We start from the raw sequence: 23,449 nt of genomic DNA, 5'->3' as shown, positions 1-23,449 counted from the left end.
CAAGCCGTCCTCGTTGCCGTTGATGTCTGTCTGATTCTGGGCTGCATACCGAGATGTCCATCGAATAGACAGATGAGGATTGCTTAGACTTTTGTTCTTTTGCACAGTTCACGTACTGGTGCCGGAACTTTTGTCTCGATAACCTTTACCCTGCACTGCATGTGGTTATTGGTTGTCGTTATTGAACTAACAGATCTTTGGTGTACTAGACAGAAAACACTCGGGGGTCTTGTTTTGTTCAATGTTCTGACGGATGCACCTCATTAGGTTGTCGCTTGTTATTGAAAAACTATAACACTTCAATACGTGAGGGTTACCTAACACCTGCATCCCTGGTGGCTACGTCTTCCCACCCTGTCAGAACCAGCATGAGATGTGGCTTCCGCCTCCTGGTCCATGTGTTCTAGGAGCCGTACCTGCCACTGCTGACGGATGCCACCATTCTGGTTGTTGTTACTAACATCACCTGCATTGGTCTGTGACGGGCATCCCTAGGATGAGGGCTTACCAAGGTTGGCCTTATTCTTCCACTAGTCAGCCTCTTTCCGGTTGGGGAGTTATCACAAGCATCTACGGATCTCGGCACCCACCACCATCTGTTGAATGCTGCACTTGTTTGAGGACAGGTAATGTCTATAGAAATGGAGAAAACTTGAGTGTTTTCTCTTTTATAGATACATTACCTGTCCTCAAGATTCATCCCGCCCGGGCCTCCCCGCTTCCTGTTCTCCGTGCGATGCGCTCAGGGAAAAAGAAGGAAGTTACAGTCATGTGACCGGAACTAGAGAGCAGTATGCAGTAGAAGAATTTAGGCCATCCCATTGGCTGTTGGGATGTTCGGACCAGACCACTTGCGTGGGGGGAGGTGCACTTGTTTGAGGACAGGTAATGTATCTATAAAAGAGAAAACACTCAAGTTTTCTCCAATTTCAAATGCAAATCTCTTGGGGATACAGTTACATTGCTTAGGGCCGTAAGATCCATAAATAATTATTGTAAAAGTTGCCACAAAAACAGAGGTAAGACAAGTTTGTTTTGTTTAACAGCACCACTAGAGCAGATTGATTTATTAATCATCAGCTGTTGGATGTCAAAGAACGGAACTACATTTAAGATGTCAAATGACAGAATTATAAAGTTTATCTTTTACCATAAATGTAGGGGTGGGGTGAGGTCCCTTTCCGCCACCTGGGATGAGGAATTCCTCTATGATAGCAAAGATGATCGGCTCAGAATGATTACTCTTATACCGTGTCATATGTAAGACATAGAGATTAATATACAAGCTTGTGTGCCTTACTGATTTTAAGAAACAAATGTCAGGATTCTTGTATTGCCTGATTGAGAGTGAAGGTAATACATGAACCCTGACATTAGTATCGTAAGATTATTACAATTCTCACGTGGGTGTAATAATTTCATTGATACTTCAGTTTCAGATCCCGTCGTTCACTACTGAAGTAGCCATGTTAATACTGGTGTACTGATGATGATACTTCAATTTCAGATCCCGTCGTTCACTACTGAAGAAGCCATGTTAATACTGGTGTACTGATGATGATACTTCAATTTCAGATCCATGTTAATACTGGTGTACTGATGATGATACTTCAGTTTCAGATCCCGTCATTCACTACTGAAGAAGCCATGTTAATACTGGTGTACTGATGATGATACTTCCATTTCAGATCCCGTCGTTCACTACTGAAGAAGCCATGTTAATACTGGTGTACTGATGATGATACTTCAATTTCAGATCCCGTCGTTCACTACTGAAGAAGCCATGTTAATACTGGTGTACTGATGATGATACTTCAATTTCAGATCCCGTCGTTCACTACTGAAGAAGCCATGTTAATACTGGTGTACTGATGATGATACTTCAATTTCAGATCCCGTCGTTCACTACTGAAGAAGCCATGTTAATACTTGTGTACTGATGATGATACTTCAATTTCAGATCCTGTCGTTCACTACTGAAGTAGCCATGTTAATACTGGTGTACTGATGATGATACTTCAATTTCAGATCCCGTCGTTCACTACTGAAGGAGCCATGTTAATACTGGTGTACTTGCAATGATACTTCCATTTCAGATCCCATCGTTCACCACTGAAGTAGCCATGTTAATACTGGTGTATTGATGATGATACTTCAATTTCAGATCCCGTCATTCACCACTGAAGGAGCCATGTTAATACAGGTCTACTTGCAATAATACTTCTATTTCAGATCCCGTCATTCACTACTGAAGGAGCCATGTTAATACTGGTGCTACTCTTCCTAGCGTACATCCCGGCCAATCTCCTGCTCGCCTACGTGTTCTCGTTTGCCTTTGAAAGTTTTGAGACCTGTCAGGCGGTTCTGCCCAATGTCTTCATCTTCGTAAGTAATACTTCAGTTTGCTTCATAATTAAAATATCAAATTGCATTCTATATGCTGTGATATTTCTGGAATTTCCAAGTTTAAGTAATTGATTGTCTTGAAAGTGCTTTATTATTATCATAAAATTTAATGTATTGATGTCAGAATTAACATAACTATTTGGTTAAAACGCTAACTGTGCCAAGAATTTCTTGTAAAGGATAACCAGTTTTTAGTTAAATTTTAAGAATAATGAATGGTAAAAATACTACCAACTTGTTTTCTTTTTCTTTATTTTATTATTTTTTGTTGTTTATTTTTGTTTTATAAATGAAATATTTACCCTTTAAACAAAAATAAAAAATAATTCCCTTTAGTTAGTAACTTTTAATTTCTGATTGTTACATTTCATTGATAAATAAATCCATGTGTATTTTAATGGGGGTTTTTTTAGCTCCGATACAATGTTTGTCAGCAGGATGTTTTTAATACTACCCATCCATCCATCCATCAACTTTTTCTTTGAAGTCTTATCTTGTCCAGTTTTCACTGAATTTTTTTCTGAAACTTTGTACAGTAATCCTCTGGGGTACCCTCCACAAACTAGTAGAATTTTAATTGGAATTTTTGACTTTTTATTGTTTCAAAACTTGAAATTGAAAATTTGAATGTCTATCTCCTCTTAGATTTTTTATCATATACATGCAGGTCTGAACCTTGGTATTCTAATTCTCTGGGGCGATCTTCGCAAACTAATACAAATATTTTTTAATATTTTTTATTTGAATTTTGAAAATTTACAGTAGTTACAGTATGAATTGCTGTTGGTCAGGGGCTTCACCAGTGACAGTTTTTTGAGTATATGGATAAAAATTATTGCTGTCGGTTGACTATTTTGTTTTTTTATATTTGTTGCAAAAGTTACCTATTTAAAATTGCTGTAGGCAGGCTCAAAATTGTCATCATGAGTATTTTGCCTATGGCAGAAATATTTCAAAATTGCCATCGTGAGTATTTTGCCTATGGCAGAAATATTTCAAAATTGTCATCGTGAGTATTTTGCCAAAGGCAGAAATATTTCAAAATTGATGTTGTGAGTAGTTTGCCTATGGCAGAAACATTTAAAAATTGCCGTAGGTAACAAATTGTTAAGTTCAAATCTACTACTAACAAAATTTAAAATTCAGGGCTCAAACTTAATGGCAATTGCTGCCAATATTGAGATATAAATTGCTGTAGGTAGAGAGCATCACTGATGGCACTTTTGTGCTGTCGGTAAAGCTACAATGTACTCAACAAGGACAAAATGAACATGTACACCTGGTGTACATTAGCTGCAAATATTTAGCATATACACAACTAACATATGTCTACATATACAGCAAAATAACCTTCCCATCATGTTTATTTGCTGCATATGTCATGTTTTTAAAAAATGCCATAGGCAGGCCCAAAATTGCCGACAGTGGGCCGTTTCACCCATGGCTATTTATTTTTAAATATATATATATTTCGGCTGATAAACTTCTTGTTCATTTTCCTTTCATTCATATTAATTTACCTGACTTATGTTTTGGGTGAAGTTGTTTTGTTTGTGTTCTTTGAATTATTATTCTCACTCTTTTCTGGTGGGTTTTGTTGCTCATGGTTACTTAATACAGTATTACAAACAATCTGTGGATAGATTTACCATATTTTTGTTTTATGAATTTATATAAATTATTTCACATAACTACATCTATTTTCAGTCGGGAATTATTCCCTACATAGCGGTATCTCTGATGGATATGTTGGGTGCCCCGGATGTAGCAGAGTATGTTCACTATGTGATGTGTGCCATTGATCCACCTTATATCGTTTTTGGAGGAATCTACTACATCGACAGGGTGAGATATTTAACCAACTACATGTATATTGTGAACCTGCATTACATGCATGTTATTTAAAAATGCTTTGCTAGGATCAATCTCCGTTAGTGGCCACATTGGGCTATTTCTCGTTACAACCACTGCACCACGACTGGTATATTAAAGGCTGTGGTATGTGCTATCCTGTCTGTGGGATGGTGCATATAAAAGATCCCTTGCTACTAATGGAAAATGTACCGGGTTTCCTCTCTATGATTGTCAAAATTACCATACATGTATGTTTGACATCCAATAGCTGATGATTAATAAATCAATGTGCTCTAGTGGTGTCGTTAAACAAAACAAACTTTAACTAAAAATGCTTTTGTTTCAGTGTTTAAATATCAATTGTAAATATTGTAACAAGTTACATAAAAGATTTTATTTGCTCTAAATACTGGACATTGTTAAATAGATGTGCTTTAAAGTGCTGTGCCAGACCATACACTAAAATTTCAAATTCCACAATTAAATGCTTTCTTAATTCATTGCAATAATATTTTACACCGATATGTAAATCAATAATTACGAAAATGCCCCATAAAAGTATTAAAACATCACTCCCGTAGAACACTGCCGGAAACGACTGAGTAAAATTCTCGGTAAAAACATTTGCCTGTAAATAGCCGTGACGTCACAAAGGGAACGCGCTTCACTGAAACCTACCATGAGATGACTTCCAGCGCAAGCGAAAGTGGGATCGACAGCGATTGCCAAGCTCATTGATCATGCGATTCTTCTTTCGATGATGAATAGTGTAGTAATGACGACTGGACTAATATTTGTGCAACACAACAAATAATGCCTTATCAGTTTGAACCTGGAACATCTTCCGACGAACCACCGGCCTGACAGATGACGATGAAAATGGTCGTGGAGACAGCTTACCACTAATTTACAACTTTTATTCTTGTTTTGTTTTTTTAGCTTTTCGTGCGAATTATTTTGCTACACTGTATATTCCAATACTTGTGATGTAGTAGAAAAGACGATAAATAACTCTTGAATTCTACGAGTCAAGTGGACCCGATATCGGTAATTTTAAGAAATAAACAAAAACGACTTTTAGTCCGTCCCATCCCTCTATGAAGATGGGGTTTTTGTGTGAATAATTTCAGTTTAGTTTGAAGTAAAAAAAAAAAGTAAAAGTGTTTTGGAAATAACAAAACAATACTATTTTTTGTGTGCAGTTGTGAAAACAGTCTGCTCAGAAATAAATAACTTATTTTAATTTTAAAAAATAAACAAAAACGACTTTTAGTCCGTCCCATCCATCTATGAAGATGTTTTTATGTGTGAATAATTTCAGTTTAGTTTGACGTAAAAAAAAAAGTAAGTGTTTTGGAAATAACAAAACAATACTATTTTTTGTGTGCAGTTGTGAAAACAGTCTGCTCAGAAATAAATAACTTATAGCACATTCCATAGTATGAAAAAAGGTTTTCTCTGTGGGAAGGTATAGTAAAATTAATTTAATGTATTTTCTTTCTTTTTTTTACAAAAAAACCCCTACATTTTTGTAGGATGGGACGTACTAGGCTATAGATACTTAGTTGTCTGTACTTTATTGTTTTAATGTTCTCGAACTGTAAAGAAAAATCTCACAAATGAACGAGATGCAAACGACAACAAATCAGATCTCGATGATTGCACGAACCGTGCATGAGAAAACAAACTGACCGGAGTTGAAAGCATAACGCAATTTGGGACATTGACGATATACACCCCAAGGTCGTATCGGTGTGGATGGCGTCGGCTTGTTGTCATTTGTTTTGTGTCGCAGAAAAATTGTTGGTACGGCATCGTTTTTTTAAAAGCCCTAACACATGGTATTCCCATATCTCGCTTAAGCCGACAAGCCAGTTCGGACGAATCGAAACTAAAGTGTCTGCTGTCGCAATGGTCTCCGGCATTTTCTTCCTGTCCAGTATTTCCACGTTGTTTTAATCAAATTCACACACAGCTTTCTCACAGCAACATTACTAGCAAATGCGTGAAGACGAAATTTATCGGCTTTTGTATTGCTACAGCCGCCAACAACACGCCGTTTAACCATAATAAACACAAAAGAAGCAATGAACAATGGCGCTGACTATCGAAAGGAGTTCCCTTCGTGACGTCACGGATCAAATCTTACGGAAATTCCCGAAACGAATTCAGCTGGTTCTGTTTTTCAGGGGAATATTTTTAAATGGAAAATATACCGGTATATAATTTTTATACATTTTGTTTTATAATTTTCTAATCATATTAAATAATATCTTGATTGATATAGCTCAATACATCATACATCTGGAACAGCACTTTAATCCACATGTAATGTGTGCGCCCTTCCCCCCCCCCCCCCCCCAAAAAAACCCCACATAAACTTACTGAATATGGAATTGGCTAAAAGGTATGGGTACTATAATTTTAATATTTCACACTCATTGTTATATGAATGTTATATGAATATTTGGCACATACTTGTAGGTCAAATATTGTTAAAATAGCAACACATTAAAAATTGTAAGTAATCAAATGTGACGCCAAAAGATAAGTGAAATTCTGTCTACCTTAAAGTTTATTTACGGCATAGAAGTGTTAACTGAGAATGAACTAAAGAATAAAATAAGAGAGAAATGATTATGGTAAAAATACACGTTGGAGAAATCAGAAAATCAAATTCCTCATGAAAAATAACATTTGAGGGCAGTCTAAGATCAAGATGATGGATAATTGACCACATAAACAAAAGTAGATAACATTTCACTTAGCTTTTGCCCTTGAATGTTTTACTTACAATTTTGAATCTGTTGCTATTTTAATAATAATGGCCCTAAACATTTCACTGAAGGTGGTAAATAGCTACATGACTGTCGAATATTACAATTACAGTCCAAATATGTTTTAGACAATTCCATATTGAATAGGGTTATCGTTTTTTTGAAGGCCACTTAGCTTTTGGCGTTGTATTTTTTAAATTACAATTTTGAATATGTTGCTATTTTGACAATATTTGACCAATGGATACTTAATTTTCACTGAATGTGTCAAATATCCACATACATGTACATGTAGTAATATCCAAATTACAATCCCCGTACTTTTAAAATAATTCTATGTTCAGTCGGGGTTTTTTTTGACCACTCGATATAATCAAGTGAAATGTTGTTTGCAGATCTCAGTTGTGGCAGGCATCCTGCAGAAACCAGTGACCTTTGACATGTACTTCAAGTGGGGCAATAACATCCTCTATCCAATCATCATGGTGGGTATTTCGGTGTATTAATAAGCGTTTATTTAAATATATATATACACATGTATATATACACATACATATACATGTGTGTGTGTGTATGTATATATGTATGTGTGTATGTGTGTATGTATGTGTGTATATATATATATATATTATTGATTGATTGATTTTTATTATTTTATTTTATTTTATTGCTTTTATCTTATTTTATTTGTATAAAAAAAAAAAAATCATTTCATTACTTTTTTTTCTTCTTTTTTTCATTTCATTTCATATAATTTTATTTTATTTCATTACTTTTTTTTCTTATATTTTTGTTAAAAGATTTTTGTTAAGCTGGCCAACTTATAAATTCATATTTAGCTGATTTATTTTAGCCATAACTACTATAATTATATTTTTATATATTAATTTAAAAACAGTTATTAAAAAACAAAGTATTGAATAATAAAAATATCAGCCTTTTGTTAATCTATTTTTTAGATACTATATACATACCCAAAGATAAAATTGTTTGTGATATTCAGGGTATTATATAATTTATAACATTTATCTGTGAACATACAATGTACATGTAATGTAGAGGAGGTTGTTTAAGAAAAGTTGATGGTTATATATCTACTGAGCATACCGAGATGTATAATTGTATTGAAAGTGGAAGCATTGGAATCAGAAGTGTATACCAAAGGTTGCTAATTAAATGAATCCCAAATGTGTCCATCAAAATATTTCATCCCTCATACCAACATACATGTAGTTCCATTTTTTAAGATTAAGGACCTACACATACATACATGTATGTAGGCCTACATGTAGTTGGAGAAAATTAGAAGGCACACACATGTTGGCCCATTGGGATGTATCTTGTTCCAGCCAGCTAGTACACCACAACTGGAATATCAAATGCTGTGGTATATGCTGTCCTGTCTGGGATGGCGCATGTAAAATATAAAATGTTTGACATCCAATAGCTGATGATTAATAAAACAATGTGCTCTAGTGGTGCCGTTAAACAAACAAACAAACAAAACTCTATCGGTGGGCCCATTGAGCTATTTCTCATTCTAACCAGTGCACCATGACTGGAATATCAAAGACCATGGTATGTACTATCCTGTCTGTGTAATGGTGCATATAAAGTTTCTTTTGCTACTAATGGAAAAATATAGCGTGTTTCTTCTCTTAGACTACATTGTATATGTCAAAATTATCATTTGTTTGACATTCATAAATCAATGTTCTCTAGTGGTGTCGTTAAACAAAACAAACTTTAAATTTTCATTATTATTGTTGGAATATTGAAAATGAATTTTTTTATATTTATTAAAGGGACAGACCTTAGTGTTTAAACACTACAGAATATGTTTCACTATTAGAGCCGTTTACGATCACTGAAATCAAACATTACTTATATTTTATTGTTTAGATTATCCATTTCCATAGAACCAAAGTGTTTCTGGTTATCCTGGTGTTTCTAATACAAAAAAACAACATTTTTTATATTTTTAAAAACGCACGTGCATCTGAGAAGTAGCGGTTTATTGATTCGAGTTCTAGTCTATTTTTAAGGATATTTCCCGTTTTAACGTCACAGACTGTTCTTTCACTCTGTTGTAACAATATCCAAATGAGTTACAGGTTTGTAAATTAACTAAACTTAGTGTCCATTTTATAAGGGTTAAAACTAGGGACTGTCCCTTTAATATTTCTTTCTTTTTGTTTTCAGTCTGTCATACATCTCGGAATTATGTATCTCCTCCTGAGATTCCTGGACATCCGCAGCACTGGTGCTAACCCAGGTGAAGAGTTGCCGTGTTTGTCCTCGAAGATCCGGGACATCCCCGCGGAGAACAGTGACGTTCCTGATGATGAGGATGATGATGTCGCAGCAGAACGGCGCCGGGTGTTTGACCTTCAGAGAGATCAAAATAAGGCAAAGAGTTTTAACAGTCTTTCAAACTCTAATGCTAGGCTCAGACAACCAACTGCCATGGCAAAGTCAATCAACTTTCTGCTCTCATGACTTCTACAAATATCCAGTTGCTAGTCTGAGCACTTGGATTTTTATTTTATACATCTATGGTCTATTAGTTGTTAATCTGAGTGCACCTGTCCTAAGTCGGGATTTGAGGAAATTACAACGCAACCATTGATGTATTAATCATCGACTATTGGATGTCAAACATTTGGTAATTCTAGATAATGAATAAGTAGGTCTGGCGCTCTACGCACTAACCATGGATATTTAAATTAATGAGTCATAAAAGTTTACAAATGTAAAATAGAATTGCCATGTGACAAATTAAGATAATCAGAGATATACCATCGCCAGTGGATTTTTTTTTTCTTCTTGTGGGTTTTTTGTTTTTTTTAGATTATACATTAATTTTTTTTTTTTTTTTTTAAACCATGTCATTTAGAATGCATGTTAGTTATGTCTACATATTAAAAATATTCTTTATAAATATTGATTACTCTTCTAACAGGTTCCAGTCGCATTTGTGGAGAACCTAAGAAAGGAATTCAAGAAACGTGGAAAGAGTTCAGGATTTTGTAAGAAAGCTTCAGTGAAGGTAGCTGTACGTAATGCAACGTTTGCTGTGGATAGAGGTGAGGTTTTTGGATTGCTTGGACCTAATGGAGCTGGGAAAACAACTACACTGAACATGATCATCGCGGAAACATCAGCCACCAGAGGAAAGGTCAGATTAACTATGAAGTAATAATTAAAAATGGTTCTTTTGTAAAAAAAATTTTTACAGTGTTCATGATGCAACATGATCATCAACTTCGTTATGTATATAATAATCCATCAGAACTTGGAAACCAATTTCTTGCACACCTTCCTATGAAGTTAATTCCTTATTAATCGCCTACCGGTGCAACCAGAGTGGACTATAGGTTTCATTCTTTGTCCTTCCGTCCGTCTGTCCATCCATCCATCCACATTGCTTTGAGATATTTTGTGTACAGCTTTGTCATGTACTAGCTGTTACATATCTAGTTTGACTTTCGTGGCAATTTACTATTTTGGGCAGAGTTATGGCCCAAGAATTTAGGAGATGTGAAAATTTGTTTTCCAGACTTTTTTTCCAGAAGACCTTTAGATATTGACTTTCATGGCGATTTACTAATTTTTGATGGAGTTATGGCCCTTGAACTTAGGAGACATGAATTTTTTTTTTGAAGTTCTGGATTTTTGCAGTGCCTGGAGATCTATCAAGATGACATTTTGTATATAGTTTTATCATTTGTATATAGCTTTATCATTTGTATATAGCTTTATCATTTGTATATAGCTTTATCATTTGTATATAGCTTTATCATTTGTATATAGCTTTATCATTTGTATATAGCTTTACAGGTCAAGTTGAAGTTTCATGGTGATTTACCCACTTTTCAGAGTTATGGCCCTTGAATTTAGGATACAAAATTTAGTGGGCCCAGTAGGGACTGTATTGCTTTAGCACTACTTTCAAATTGCTTGTCCCACTTTATTCTTACTCAGCTTAATATAGCTTTATCATGTACTGTTAAGGATCACGTTTGACTTTCATGGCAATTTATTAATTTTTGGCAGAGTTATGGCCCTTGAACTTAGGAGATATGAAAGTGTGTTTGAATGTTGTTAATCTTCATTTTAGATCATTTTAGCAGGTAACAGTGTCCATTCCAGTACAGTCTAACCTCTTCGGGCTCTTGGCTACTGCCCACGATGGTATTGGTATAACTGTAATATTCTTAGATATCAAATATGATCTTCATTAATCTTCTTTTCAGATCATTGTAGCAGGTAACAGTGTCCATTCTGGTACAGCCAAAGCTCTTGGGGCTCTTGGCTACTGCCCACAACATGATGCATTGTGGGGTACGATAACCCTGAAGGAACACTTGGTGTGCTATGCAGCCATTAAGGGAATACCACGAGGAGAGATTGACTCTTTGGTCAACTAGTAAGTGAGCATTGTATAGTAGTCTCATATAGTGTGATCCTGTTTCCATTTTATTAGGGGCGTTTGCTTGATGCGCAGTCGGTCTAGGATCGATCCCAATCAGTGGACCCATTGGGCTATTTCTCGTTCCAGCCAGTGCTCCACAACTGGTGTAACAAAGGCTGTGGTATGTACTATCCTGTCTGTGGGATGGTGCATATAAATGATCCCTTGCTGCTAATCGAAAAGAGTAGCCCATGAAGTGGCGACAGCGGGTTTGCTGTCTCAATATCTCTGTGGTCTTTAACCATATGTCTGATGCCATATAACCGTAAATAAAATGTGTTGAGTGCATCGTTAAATAAAACATTTCCTTCCTTCCTTCCATTTTATCATGAGCAAGGTTTGATAAGAGATTTGGGTTCATAAATAATTTTAGGAAAAAATAGCTTCAACATTATGTACCTATCAAAAATGTGGGGTTTTTTTTTTTTTTTTTTTTTTTTTTTTTTTTCATTCACATTAATAACTTTTTTTTTTTTTTTTTTTTAAATGTTGGCAGAGAATTAAATCCAAGATGACCCACAGATAAAAATTGTCATAAATTTTTAACCATTAACAATATGTACATATTTTTTGTGTCTATTTTGTTTGCTTTTAGCACTGTAAATATGAAAAATACAGTAATTATTTAGCCAGCATATAGGTATAGAAACATGTTTTGAGTGGCTGTTGTGGTTGAGTATAGCATGACAAATACAATGGAAGAATATTTTTAAGGTCATGTTCATTCTCAAATACAAGATGGGCAATACAGAAAGAAGTGAAATTTATAATGTACAAAAAAAAACCCATTAAAATTTGAGCAAAGAAATTCACAAATATGTTTGGGCTGTCTTATTTTGGTTGGTGGGGGTTTCAAACATGATGGTCCAAATTTACAAAGCCAGTTTTAGACTTACACATGTGTACCTATATAGATTTACAATGCTTAAACACCTGTGTTTAAAAAAAACACCTGGCTTCTTAACTTCGGCCTGATAAGTTTGATGGAAAAGACGGCCGTCATCTAATGTACCAAAATACTTTAAGCAAACTGTAAGTCCTAGATCAATCAGATGTGGGTCATATATGATTTACACATGCTAAAAAAAAACATTCAAAATTAATGTCAAATTTTAATTAATCTCTAACTGCTCTTACTCTGTTTTTCTCTCAGCTACATAGAAAATCTACAAGTTGAAGATCACGTAAATAAATGGGCTGTGAAGTTGTCTGGAGGGACACAGCGAAAGGTACGTTTGTACATGTTCTCATAAGAGTTTTCTGGGTTTTTTGCTGGGGGTGGTTCAGTGGTAGAGTCCTAACCTGAGGTGCAGTGGGCTGTAGGATCGATCCTCCTTGATGGACTCATACTTTTGTTCTGTTCTAACCAGTGCTTCGAAAGACTTAGTATCTACACGTATGTTCAATCTATGGGAAGGTGCAACAAAAAAATCCATTGCTGGATTTTTGTTGTTGTTGTTTTGTTTGTTTTTTAGAAGGTAGAAGTAGGGTAATATGGTTACAGCAGTACTACCAGGGCTGTATTACTTGAAGCAGGTTTCCTCTCTAAACCATTTTGTCAACGGAAAATTAACTAAGTCTGTCCTCAATATATTTATTATTGCGGATAGTCCTAGTCAATAATTTGTCAATAAAACAAACATTGATATATGTTAGGGTAGACATCAAATAGCTGTATAATATGCATTTCTGTATTAAAGATCTAATAATTATAAATAATTATAACAGAGTTTGCCAATTTATTTTTGAAGTTCAGAATACATAATTTAGTGACTTCATTGCTTGTACTACATGTATCATAACAAGATTGAAATACTTGTTGGTATATAAAAAATTCATTTCTTCCTCAGGTGAGCTATGCAATCAGTATGCTGAGTACGCCACAGATTGTTTTACTTGATGAACCATCTACCGGCATGGACCCACAGTCCAAGAGATTTCTCTGGTACGTTTGTCAAATTAGTATGCAGCAAACTGTATGATTTTTGTTTTCTAATTTCAGAAGTGTATATTATACAGAAATATTTCATGGTCTTAAATTCATTGTGAATAGATATGCACTTAATTCATTATTCACCCTCTCCCAATATTTCCCTTCTTGCAGAACTCTTTGGGAATATACCAATACTGTTTTGCATTAAAAGAAATTTAAAAAATTGACGGGTGGCTAGTTTGCTTTAGGAAGATTTATCATATGTATTTTTATTAAATTTTAATTTACTGTTACGTTTTTCTGTTTAGTTTCCTTTCTCAAATACTTTTTAAGACCTAGATCAGTGAAACTAGGGAGTATAGTTTTCATCTATGGATGTACATTTCATTGCATGTTAAAAAAAAAAAATAGTGTATTATATTATTGTTATTTTTCTTTGAATTTATGTTTGTTTTTAAATTAAAAGAAAACAAAACATTTATTACAAGAGTTTTATTAAGTTTTAAACTCATACCAAGTCATAAAAGCATTGTAAAAACAGAGTTGCAATATGGTATAGGTTTAAAACTTAATACGGTTTTGTTTATGAGTTTAACATTGTTCCTCACAGAGATTTATACCAACTCATCAATATCCTTTTGACACAAATGGACTGAGCAACAATGAATTACATGTAGTTTGTGGTAGGCAAGACATTTAAATTAAATTTTTGTTTATTGTTTATCATTTACTAGATATATGTCCAAACTTCATTTTTAGTCATTTCAACTTATTTCCGTGTTTATATCCAATTCAGTTTCATACACGCTGTCCTGGGCACACACCTCAGAAACTTTCTGGGCTGGTTGTCCAGGACAGTGGGTTAGTTGTTAGTGGTTACTGAGAGAGAAGAGTGTGTATAGTGGCCTTACACCTACCCATTGAATCATTAAAACTCGCTCTGAGTGGGAGCCGGTACTGAGCTATGAACCCTGTACCTACCAGCCTAGTGTCCGATGGCTTAACCATGACACCACCAAGGCTGGTATGTCCAACTATCTTTAACTTAATGTTTATATTTAAAGGGACACAATCAGCTCTAGCTTCAAGTCGAGTGGGCGAGGAGCCATTTTGACAACACACTACATGGAAGAGGCTGATGCTTTGTGCTCCAGGGTGGCCATCATGGTTAATGGTCAGATACAGTGAGTTTAATTTTTGTTTTTCATATAACAAGACAGCACACACTATTTCTTTAGTAAATTGACAATGATTGTGCATAATTTGATGATTTGTGGTTCTGAGTTTCTCTTGATGATGGAATGTACATGTATAACCCAAAGGGCCCACCGACGGGAATCGATCCTAAGCCGACAGCACAGCATTCAAGCACTTTACTACTGGGCTACATTCTGCCCTTTACCTTTAAGAAATGCCCACCTACAACTTGAACTAATGTAATGAGTGAACACAAGACATTAACTCTGTTCAATGGGGAATATTTTAGCCAGGATTTAATTTAGTGATTCAGCAATATGTACGAAAAGAACTGTAGATTTTATATGCCCACCTAACTAGTGAAATGTCATCATTTCAGATGTCTTGGACCGACTCAACATCTGAAGGACAAGTTTGGCAGTGGCTATCTTCTGGAGATCAAACTGCAGGTCACCCGAGGCGACATTGAAAAGCAGATGGACAAACTTGAATCTCACCTTGCTGACCTGTTCCCACAGATAGACCGACTGGAACGCTTTGCTGAACGTGGTTGGTACAGGATTGCCAAGGGTAAAAAGTTGCTGTCGGAGGCATTTTCTGCCTTGGAAGACTGTAAGTTATATTTAATATAGTATTTTTAATTTAAATTCAGGATGTGAGTAACATTCTCCAGAATTGGTGATTAGTTGGTTGAATTAATATCAAAAACTGAAACTGTTATCCAGTTACTGAATCCCTGCTAAGTACAGAAGAAAAGATACCATATCTAAAATCTGATTGCATCATGTGAAACAAATCTGACATTGTCTGTATACATAGGGTGGGTATTTTTATAGTCACAGATTGATCCAAACATTTGAAGAAAAAAATAAACAAATTCAGTTACCGTATTTAAATTATTTTTATTGACATCATTTCAGTAATACTCTGTGGTTTTGTTGGCATGGAACAATCAAGTGAGTTGGTCGTCACAAACATTTTTGATTAGTTGTATTGAGAAATTTGTGACATTTATTTCACTTGTCATATGTTTGAAATTTTACATTGTCAACCCTGTTCTGACTGGTTGTTTGAGATACATCTCACTGATATATGATACAATTGTCCATCAAAGAAAGAAATGTTTTATTTAAGGACGCACACTCAACACATTTTATTTACGGTTATATAGCGTCAGACATATGGTTAAGGACCACACAGATTTTGAGAGGAAACCCGCTGTCGCCACTACATGGGCTACTCTTTCGATTAGCAGCAAGGGATCTTTTATTTGTGCTTCCCACAGGCAGAATAGCACAAACCATGGCCTTTGTTGAACCAGTTATGGATCACTGGTCTGTGCAAGTGGTTTACACCTACCCATAGAGCCTTGCGGAGCACTCACTCAGGGTTTGGAGTCGGTATCTGGATTAAAAATCCCATGCCTCGACTGGGATCTGAACCCAGTACCTACCAGCCTGTAGACCGATGGCCTACCACGACATCACCGAGGCCGGTCAATTGTCCATCAAGAAGTGGCTTAAGAAGTATGTGTGATCAAAAATGAGGTCTACTTCTTGAGAATTACTCACATCCATTTTGCAGTTTTAATGAAAATAGTTTCCACACATCATTAGCTTGTTATTCCCCACAACACAATTTGCAGGGGATATTAAAATAGGCACCATCTATTCATCTGACTCCATTAGTCCAGGGGGAGGGACATAGTATAGTGGTAAAGCGTTCACTTGATGCGCGGTCGGTCTAGGATCGATCCCCGCCAGTGGACCCATTGGGCTATTTCTCGTTCCAGCCAGTGCTCCACAACTGGTGTAACAAAGGCTGTGGTATGTACTATTCTGTCTGTGGGATAATGCATATAAAAGATCCCTTGCTACTAATCGAAAAGAGTAGCCCATGAAGTGGCGATAGTGGGTTTCGTCTCTTAATATTTGTGAGGTCCTTGACCATATGCCTGATGCTATATAACCATAAATAAAATGTGTTGAGTGTCGTTAAATAAAATATTTCCTTCCTTCCATTTGTCCGGTAATGTTTCCAGAGCACAACTCCAAGACTGTTCAAGACAACTTCTTGAAAGTTTGTACACATATTAATCTGGTGTTCTAGTAGTGCCTTTTGCCATGAGGGGGATTTCATTTTTGTTTTTTTGTTTTGTTGCCATGGAAACAATTAGCCTGAATGACTGAATTCATTGTTTTCAAAGCACAACTCCAAAACCAATCAAGATAACTTCGTAAAATGTTGTACACATATCAGTCCAGTGGTCTTGTGGTGCCTTTTGCCATATGAGGGAGTTTTCACTTTTGATATTTATTTCATTATAATGGAAAAAAATAGCCAAATTCACTGTTTATTCTTTGTTGTCTTTTTAGCACAACTCAAAAACCATCCAAGATATTGTTTTCAGAGCTAATTTGTACACATACACATGTCTAGTCTAGTTCTATGAATGAGTTTTCATTTTCATTATTTGTCCTGTTACCAACCAAATGAGTGCTGTTTCCATTTCATTAGCAGGGGTACGGGGGCATATTGATGACTACATGTACATCTTCTTGTCACAAAACATTGTATACCTAGTTTTGCATGTAAACATAAATCTACAACTAAACCACAGTTCATATTGCTACTAATAACAGTACAACAAATACAGTGTGAGGTACAGTGGACTCTGTCTAAACCGGACTCACTCGAAATAGTCCGGTTTACATAGAAGACCGGTTTAGACAGAGTTCATCCAGAGTTATGGTTCTTGAATGATCGACAACTCGCGATCAACAATGACATTTGAACCCATGGATGGTTGGGAAACACAGACCCAGACTTGCAATCGATTATTTCACAGACATAAAACATATACTTAAAGGGACATTTCTAAGTTTGCTGCAATTTTTAAGATGTTATAGACTAACAGAGATTTTTTAACGATTAATTACGTATCAAATAAATTTTTCTGCATAAAATATTAGTGGCTGCATATTAAACGTGTTCCTGGTCATTCTAATATTTGTACTATTGTCCAAACCAAATTGTTAACAACTACGAAAAATTACTCTCCTACCTTTAATTAGGTTAGGTTTCCTCCAAAGTCTGTCCAGACAGAAATCTTGAAAAAACCATTACAATTACACAGATTCCACATACCAGATGATAACTATGTCACCTATATCGACTTCGCTGAGAGCGCATAGGGAAAAAAGCATGTAATTTCTTATCAGCTGCCATTTTGACTTTTTATGGAATATTCTTCAAGAGGGGTGAAAGGATAGGACTTCATCTAACAACGTCATAACATGTTATGATATAAAAGCAAACACGATGACATCATATTATTATTTTTTTTTATATATTTTATTATTATTATTTTTTAAATGATACCACTAGAGATCATTGATTTCATATTAATTGTGTCACATACTTTGGAGGCTTTCACCCCTCTTGAAGAGCATTCCAAAAAAAGCAACATGGCAGACGGCAGAAAACTGCATGTATTTTTCCCTATGCAATCTCAGAAAAGACGATATCGGCGACATCGGTGCAGTCTCGAGTGGGGAATCTGTATATTTGTAGTGGGTTTTTTGCGATTTGTGTCTGGACAAACTTTGGAGGACATCTAACGGCAATTAAAGGTAGGAGAGTAATATTTCGTAGTTGTTAACAATTTGGTTCGGACAATAGGTTAAATTTCATTTTATTTCCTAAAACATTATTTATTCGTACGTACGAATTAAAAATTTTGTGCTAAATCTTTCTGTTTTGACTAATTTTAGTATTCATTTGACTTTAGTTTCTAACGAAAGTTCGATACGTTGCCGTTTTTTGGGGTCGCTCCGCCATTATAAATGAAATAAGACAACACAAAATATACGAGCAAGTCGCACCTATTTAGACATGCGTTAGGTTGACAAGTAAAACTTGCCGAGTTCATAAGAGTGAAATCAGTTAGGTATCAACACACACACACTAATATTAATCCGATTGATCTAACGGCCCACCGCAATAAGAGTAAACGTTACACGAGTGCGATTACATTTTGTATTTGATCTTGCGACGGCGTCCTGATTACTTGGCAATTGACGATCATTGTTTAACTTATTAAGCAGCCCGTCGTTCAGTCAAATCCCAGTCCGGTGTAGACAGAGGTAATTAATACATGAATGGTTCTTTTGTTCTTGATTTTTGATCCGGAGTCCGGAGTAGACAGAATACGGATTAGGCAGAGATTTATACCTAAGAGATAAACAGTAGCTGAACGGGGCTTTAGAAATGGACCGGTTTACGCAGAGATCCGGATTACACAGAATCCGGTTTAGACAGAGTCCACTGTATATATATTTTATTTTATTTTTCTTACTTGCACATTCCATAATGTAGCCCAGTGGTAAAGCGGGATCGATCCCCGTCAGTGAGCCCATTGGGCTATTTCTCGTTCCAGCCAGTGCACCACGACTGGTATATCAAAGGCTGTGGTATGTACTACCCTGTCTGTGGGATGGTGCATATAAAAGATCCCTTGCTGCTAATCAAAAAGAGTAGCCCATGAAGTGTCAACAGCAGGTTTCCTCTCTCAATATCTGTGTGGTACATAACCATACATATGTCTGACGCCATATAACCGTAAATAAAATGTTTTGAGTGTATCGTTAAATAAAACATTTCTTTCTTTTCTTTCTTATTTTTCACCTTTTCAGTGAAGAGTTCACACAGTGTAGAAGAATACAGCTTCAGTCAATCGACACTGGAACAGGTAAATCATAAATAGATAATAACTAGTTAATGAATAGGATATTGGTTTAAAATATCCTGTGAAGGTAAGAATGGGAAAAATGTGCGAGGCTCTGCCAAGCAGAATTTCTCATTCAGCCTGAACAGGATAAAGCCAATATCCTATGTCATTAACTAGTTATTATCTTTATCCTGCAGACCATAAAAATTAAGGGAAAAAGAATTTATTTCTGTTAATTATTTCAATTACATTGTACGATGACCTAGAGGTCAAATGAGCGATTTTGTAATGTTGCTAGGCAAACCTCGCTGAATTTCCCATTGTTACCTTCACCAGATAAAGCCAATATCCTATGTCATTAACTAGTTATTATCTTTATCCTGCAGACCATAAAAAAACTATTATTTCTGTTATTTCAACTACATTGTACAATGACCTAGAGGTCAAATGAGCGATTTTGTACTGTAACTATGCCTGTGACGTCACATCAGTAACATCAAAAGTCATATTCTGCTACTTTACGTTTATGACTTTGCTTCATCTGTCATCATAATCTGTCAGTAAAAACAGTGGTTGCAGGATAAATACATTAACGTGTATGACACAATGTAATGTTTGAGTCGATTGTCAGTAATTTTTAGATAATACATTGTATTTGATCATTAACCTATTTGGTAGGTTAGTTGTCCATGGTACAAGGATGTAGTTAGCAGTAATGTTGCTTAATTAATGCAACAATTGGTGACTGCCATTATTTTGTATTAAACAGAGGATAATAAACGAGTTACCAGTTATTATCAAATTTATGTCCGGAGTGAAAAAAAATTCAGTAGTCACGAGCTTTAGCAAGTGACAAATAAAAATTATTTCATGAGGGACATAAATTTGATAATAACTGGTACCGAGTTTGTTATTCTATTTATTACCTCAGCTATTTTTTTCTCTCTAAAAACCTTTATTTCTACATACATGTATATGCACATACGTGTATAGAAATGATGTAAACCACTTTACGCACTGTTCTGAGTATTGCTATAACTTTGTAATTTAATCATGTTCATAGATAATTGCCAAATCGTGATGACGTCATATTCAGTACCGACAAGGTCATTGGTTTGTAAGCGTCAAATCGTCCAATAGTATTGTTCATTAGACCAATGCAGAATATTTCTCACTGAGAAAATATGGAAAATGTTTTCCCTGTTATGAGTGACCACTGGGGTAATAAACATTTTTATTACATACCTATTCAATCTTACTATAGTGATAAAGGCCTTTTGAAACCGTGTAATAAATTTATCCTGTATCACACATATGTGCAATCTGGTCCGGAACTTTTAAATGGGAAATCCCCTTTTTCTTTTTACTGCAGTTAGTGTCTTTTATTTACTTACATCATATATGATTTACAAATGACGTCATATCGTATTTAAAACATTACACGAGGCTGCCGCAGAGTATGATTCTTAACGTTAATCAAATCCATGAAAGGAGTTTTGATCATAGATTTAACAAAATGTTGTTATGACGTTAAATTAAAAACCGTTTTTGTAAAACATAAAAGAAGGTATGTAATAAATATAGCACTTCACATACATTGTTTTTGCTTCCTATTTATTGCACTCGTTTATTTTGAGAAAGAACATACCAGGAGACGGCGTATTCTTGCACAAAATAAACTCGTGCAATAAATAGGAAGCGAAAACAACGTATGTAAATTCACAGAGATTATGTATTCAAAATCTATAAAATATTTGTGCTTTTCTTAACATTGGCTCCCAATAAATGAAGGTTTCCTCTAAGACTACGAGTAAAAATTACTAAATATGTGATATCCAATAGCCAATGATTAATAAATCAATGTGATCCAGTGGTGTTCTTAAACGAAAGAAACTTTTAACAGATCAGTCAAAGGAATGGAAGGTACTCTAGGTATGAGTGGCACATACATGTACATTGTTGTAGACCAATGAGTCATTTGGCTCTTAAAGGTTCTATGTTAAAGTTGAAACTACAATATTTTGTTATTTTCACATTTATTTGTAATAAATAATGACAAATTAATCAATCCCATGCATGATCTTTCCATAATGAACTATGTAATTAAATATAGCATGGCCACCATCTTTGTCCGTTGTCTGCAAAGAGTTATGAAAAAAAACTTAGTGTTTTGAATGTGTACACATAAAACAGTGATGTCACTAGTTAATGTGTGTCACACACTCTCAAAATCCCCCCCCCCCCCCCTCCGCCCTAAAATAAAACAAAATTCTACTAGTATATGGAATTATTTGGTTGTAATGTTTTATAGGCATATAGTTGAAGGTATAAACTTTATGTTTCAAAGCAAAAAATTAATTAATAGTTTTGACGGGAACGGCCATTATTGCAACTTTGACATAGCACCTTGAAGCAAATTACTGTTATGACATGCAGTTGTATATTTTATCATCAAAAACACACCATTCAAGGTGTTTCCTTTATCACATTATTGTTATTAATTACTTTATTTTGTGTTAGGTCTTTTTGGACTTTGCAAAGAAGCAGCATAATGAAGAAATGGATGATCTTGAAAAGAAAACCGTAAGTGTGACATCAGCTGCACACTTGATGACAAAAGGCAGTCCCCCACCAGTGGATGTTTGATTATCTGTCACAGCAGACTTGCTGAAATCGCCCAGCAGTGGATGTTTGATTATCTGTCACAGCAGACTTGCTGAAATCCCCCACCAGTGGATGTTTGATTATCTGTCACAGCAGACTTGCTGAAATCGCCCAGCAGTGGATGTTTGATTATCTGTCACAGCAGACTTGCTGAAATCCCCCACCAGTGGATGTTTGATTATCTGTCACAGCAGACTTGCTGAAATCGCCCAGCAGTGGATGTTTGATCATCTGTCACAGCAGACTTGCTGAAATCGCCCAGCAGTGGATGTTTGATTATCTGTCACAATTATTTCTGTGACGATTCATACATGATGTTGCATGTGCTGTTTTCTTTTAGAACAATGAAAGTGTGAAACGCAAGTGCTAATTAAGCTTTACATAAAATGACTCTTTTTCTTTTTTGTTCTTTTTTTTCAGAAAGTTTAGTATCCCCATTAATTTAAAAAAAATTTTTATGGTAATACCAGGTTTGGGCGCCCTGGTATCACTACCTTCTTACATTGACCGACTCTTAGTGTCTGGTTCATCATTTTTTCAAACAACAGTAGACAATACCAGTAAGCCTTTGAGAGGGTGGACTGGGTTTTATATCATAATTATGCTCAATGAGTGGGTGTTCAATAATTTTTTTGACAATTTCTGTGACGATTTATACATGATGTTGTATGTGCTGGGGTTTTTTAGAAAAAGGAAAGTTTGAAATCAAGTGCTAATTAAGCTTTAAATAGAATGACTCTTTTTCTCTCTGAGCGGGATGTAGCTCAAGTGGTAGTGTGTCCACCTGTGAAGCAGTCGTTCATCAGATCGATCCTTCTCAGTAGACCCATTTGCAGTTTGGGCTATTTTCTGTTCCAACCAGTGGTCCACAACTGGTTCATCAAATGCTGTGGTGTGTGCTGTCCTGTATGTGGGAAAGTGCATATAAAAGACCCCTTGTTGCTTATTGGAAAGAGTAGCCTATGTGGCGGCAGCAGGTTTCTTCTAAAGAAATATGTCAGAATGACCATATGCTTGACGTCCAGTAGCCAGTGATAAGATAAAAATCAAGGTGCTCTAGAGGCATCGTTAAATAAAACGAGCTTTTCTTTTTCTCTCTTTCTTTCTTTTTTGTTTTTTGTTTTTGTCTTCTTTTTTTAGAAAGTTTATTATCCCCAGAAAACAAATATGGTAATGCCAGGTTCGGGGGCCAAGGTATCACTACCTTCTTACATTGACCGACTCTTAGTGTAGACAATACCAGTAGACAATACCAGTAAGGATGGACTGGGTTTTATATCATAATTATGCTCAAGGAATTGGGTTTTTTAGATCATAGTCACAAAATTTATAATATAGTTATTAATAGTTATTAATTTCCACTGATCTCTTTATAGTTATTTTACTGTTATATATCAAACATATTTTTATTAGTA

The 23,449-nt window shown here is 35.4% G+C and overlaps 1 protein-coding gene across 1 annotated transcript in view; it reads left to right on the top strand.

Annotated features, from left to right (window-relative positions):
• The window catches only part of LOC121379742 (cholesterol transporter ABCA5-like), a 61,141-nt gene extending 38,179 nt beyond the window's left edge, over window positions 1-22,962 (top strand). The window contains exons 22-33 of the mRNA XM_041508391.1: window positions 2,233-2,385; window positions 4,114-4,251; window positions 7,433-7,522; window positions 9,240-9,446; window positions 10,000-10,215; window positions 11,294-11,466; window positions 12,665-12,740; window positions 13,362-13,456; window positions 14,509-14,628; window positions 15,021-15,253; window positions 19,336-19,391; window positions 21,891-22,962. Coding sequence (XP_041364325.1) covers window positions 2,233-2,385; window positions 4,114-4,251; window positions 7,433-7,522; window positions 9,240-9,446; window positions 10,000-10,215; window positions 11,294-11,466; window positions 12,665-12,740; window positions 13,362-13,456; window positions 14,509-14,628; window positions 15,021-15,253; window positions 19,336-19,391; window positions 21,891-22,016 — 1,683 coding nt within the window. The 3' untranslated portion in view covers window positions 22,017-22,962. The remainder of the gene's footprint in view (window positions 1-2,232; window positions 2,386-4,113; window positions 4,252-7,432; window positions 7,523-9,239; window positions 9,447-9,999; window positions 10,216-11,293; window positions 11,467-12,664; window positions 12,741-13,361; window positions 13,457-14,508; window positions 14,629-15,020; window positions 15,254-19,335; window positions 19,392-21,890) is intronic.
• The last annotated feature ends 487 nt before the right edge of the window (window positions 22,963-23,449 follow it).

Source organism: Gigantopelta aegis, chromosome 8 (genome assembly GCF_016097555.1).
Source record: "Gigantopelta aegis isolate Gae_Host chromosome 8, Gae_host_genome, whole genome shotgun sequence".
In the NCBI taxonomy this organism is placed as follows: Eukaryota; Metazoa; Mollusca; class Gastropoda; order Neomphalida; family Peltospiridae; genus Gigantopelta; species Gigantopelta aegis.
Note: the sequence above shows the minus strand (reverse complement) of the source record. Positions and strands in the feature narration are given on the sequence as shown.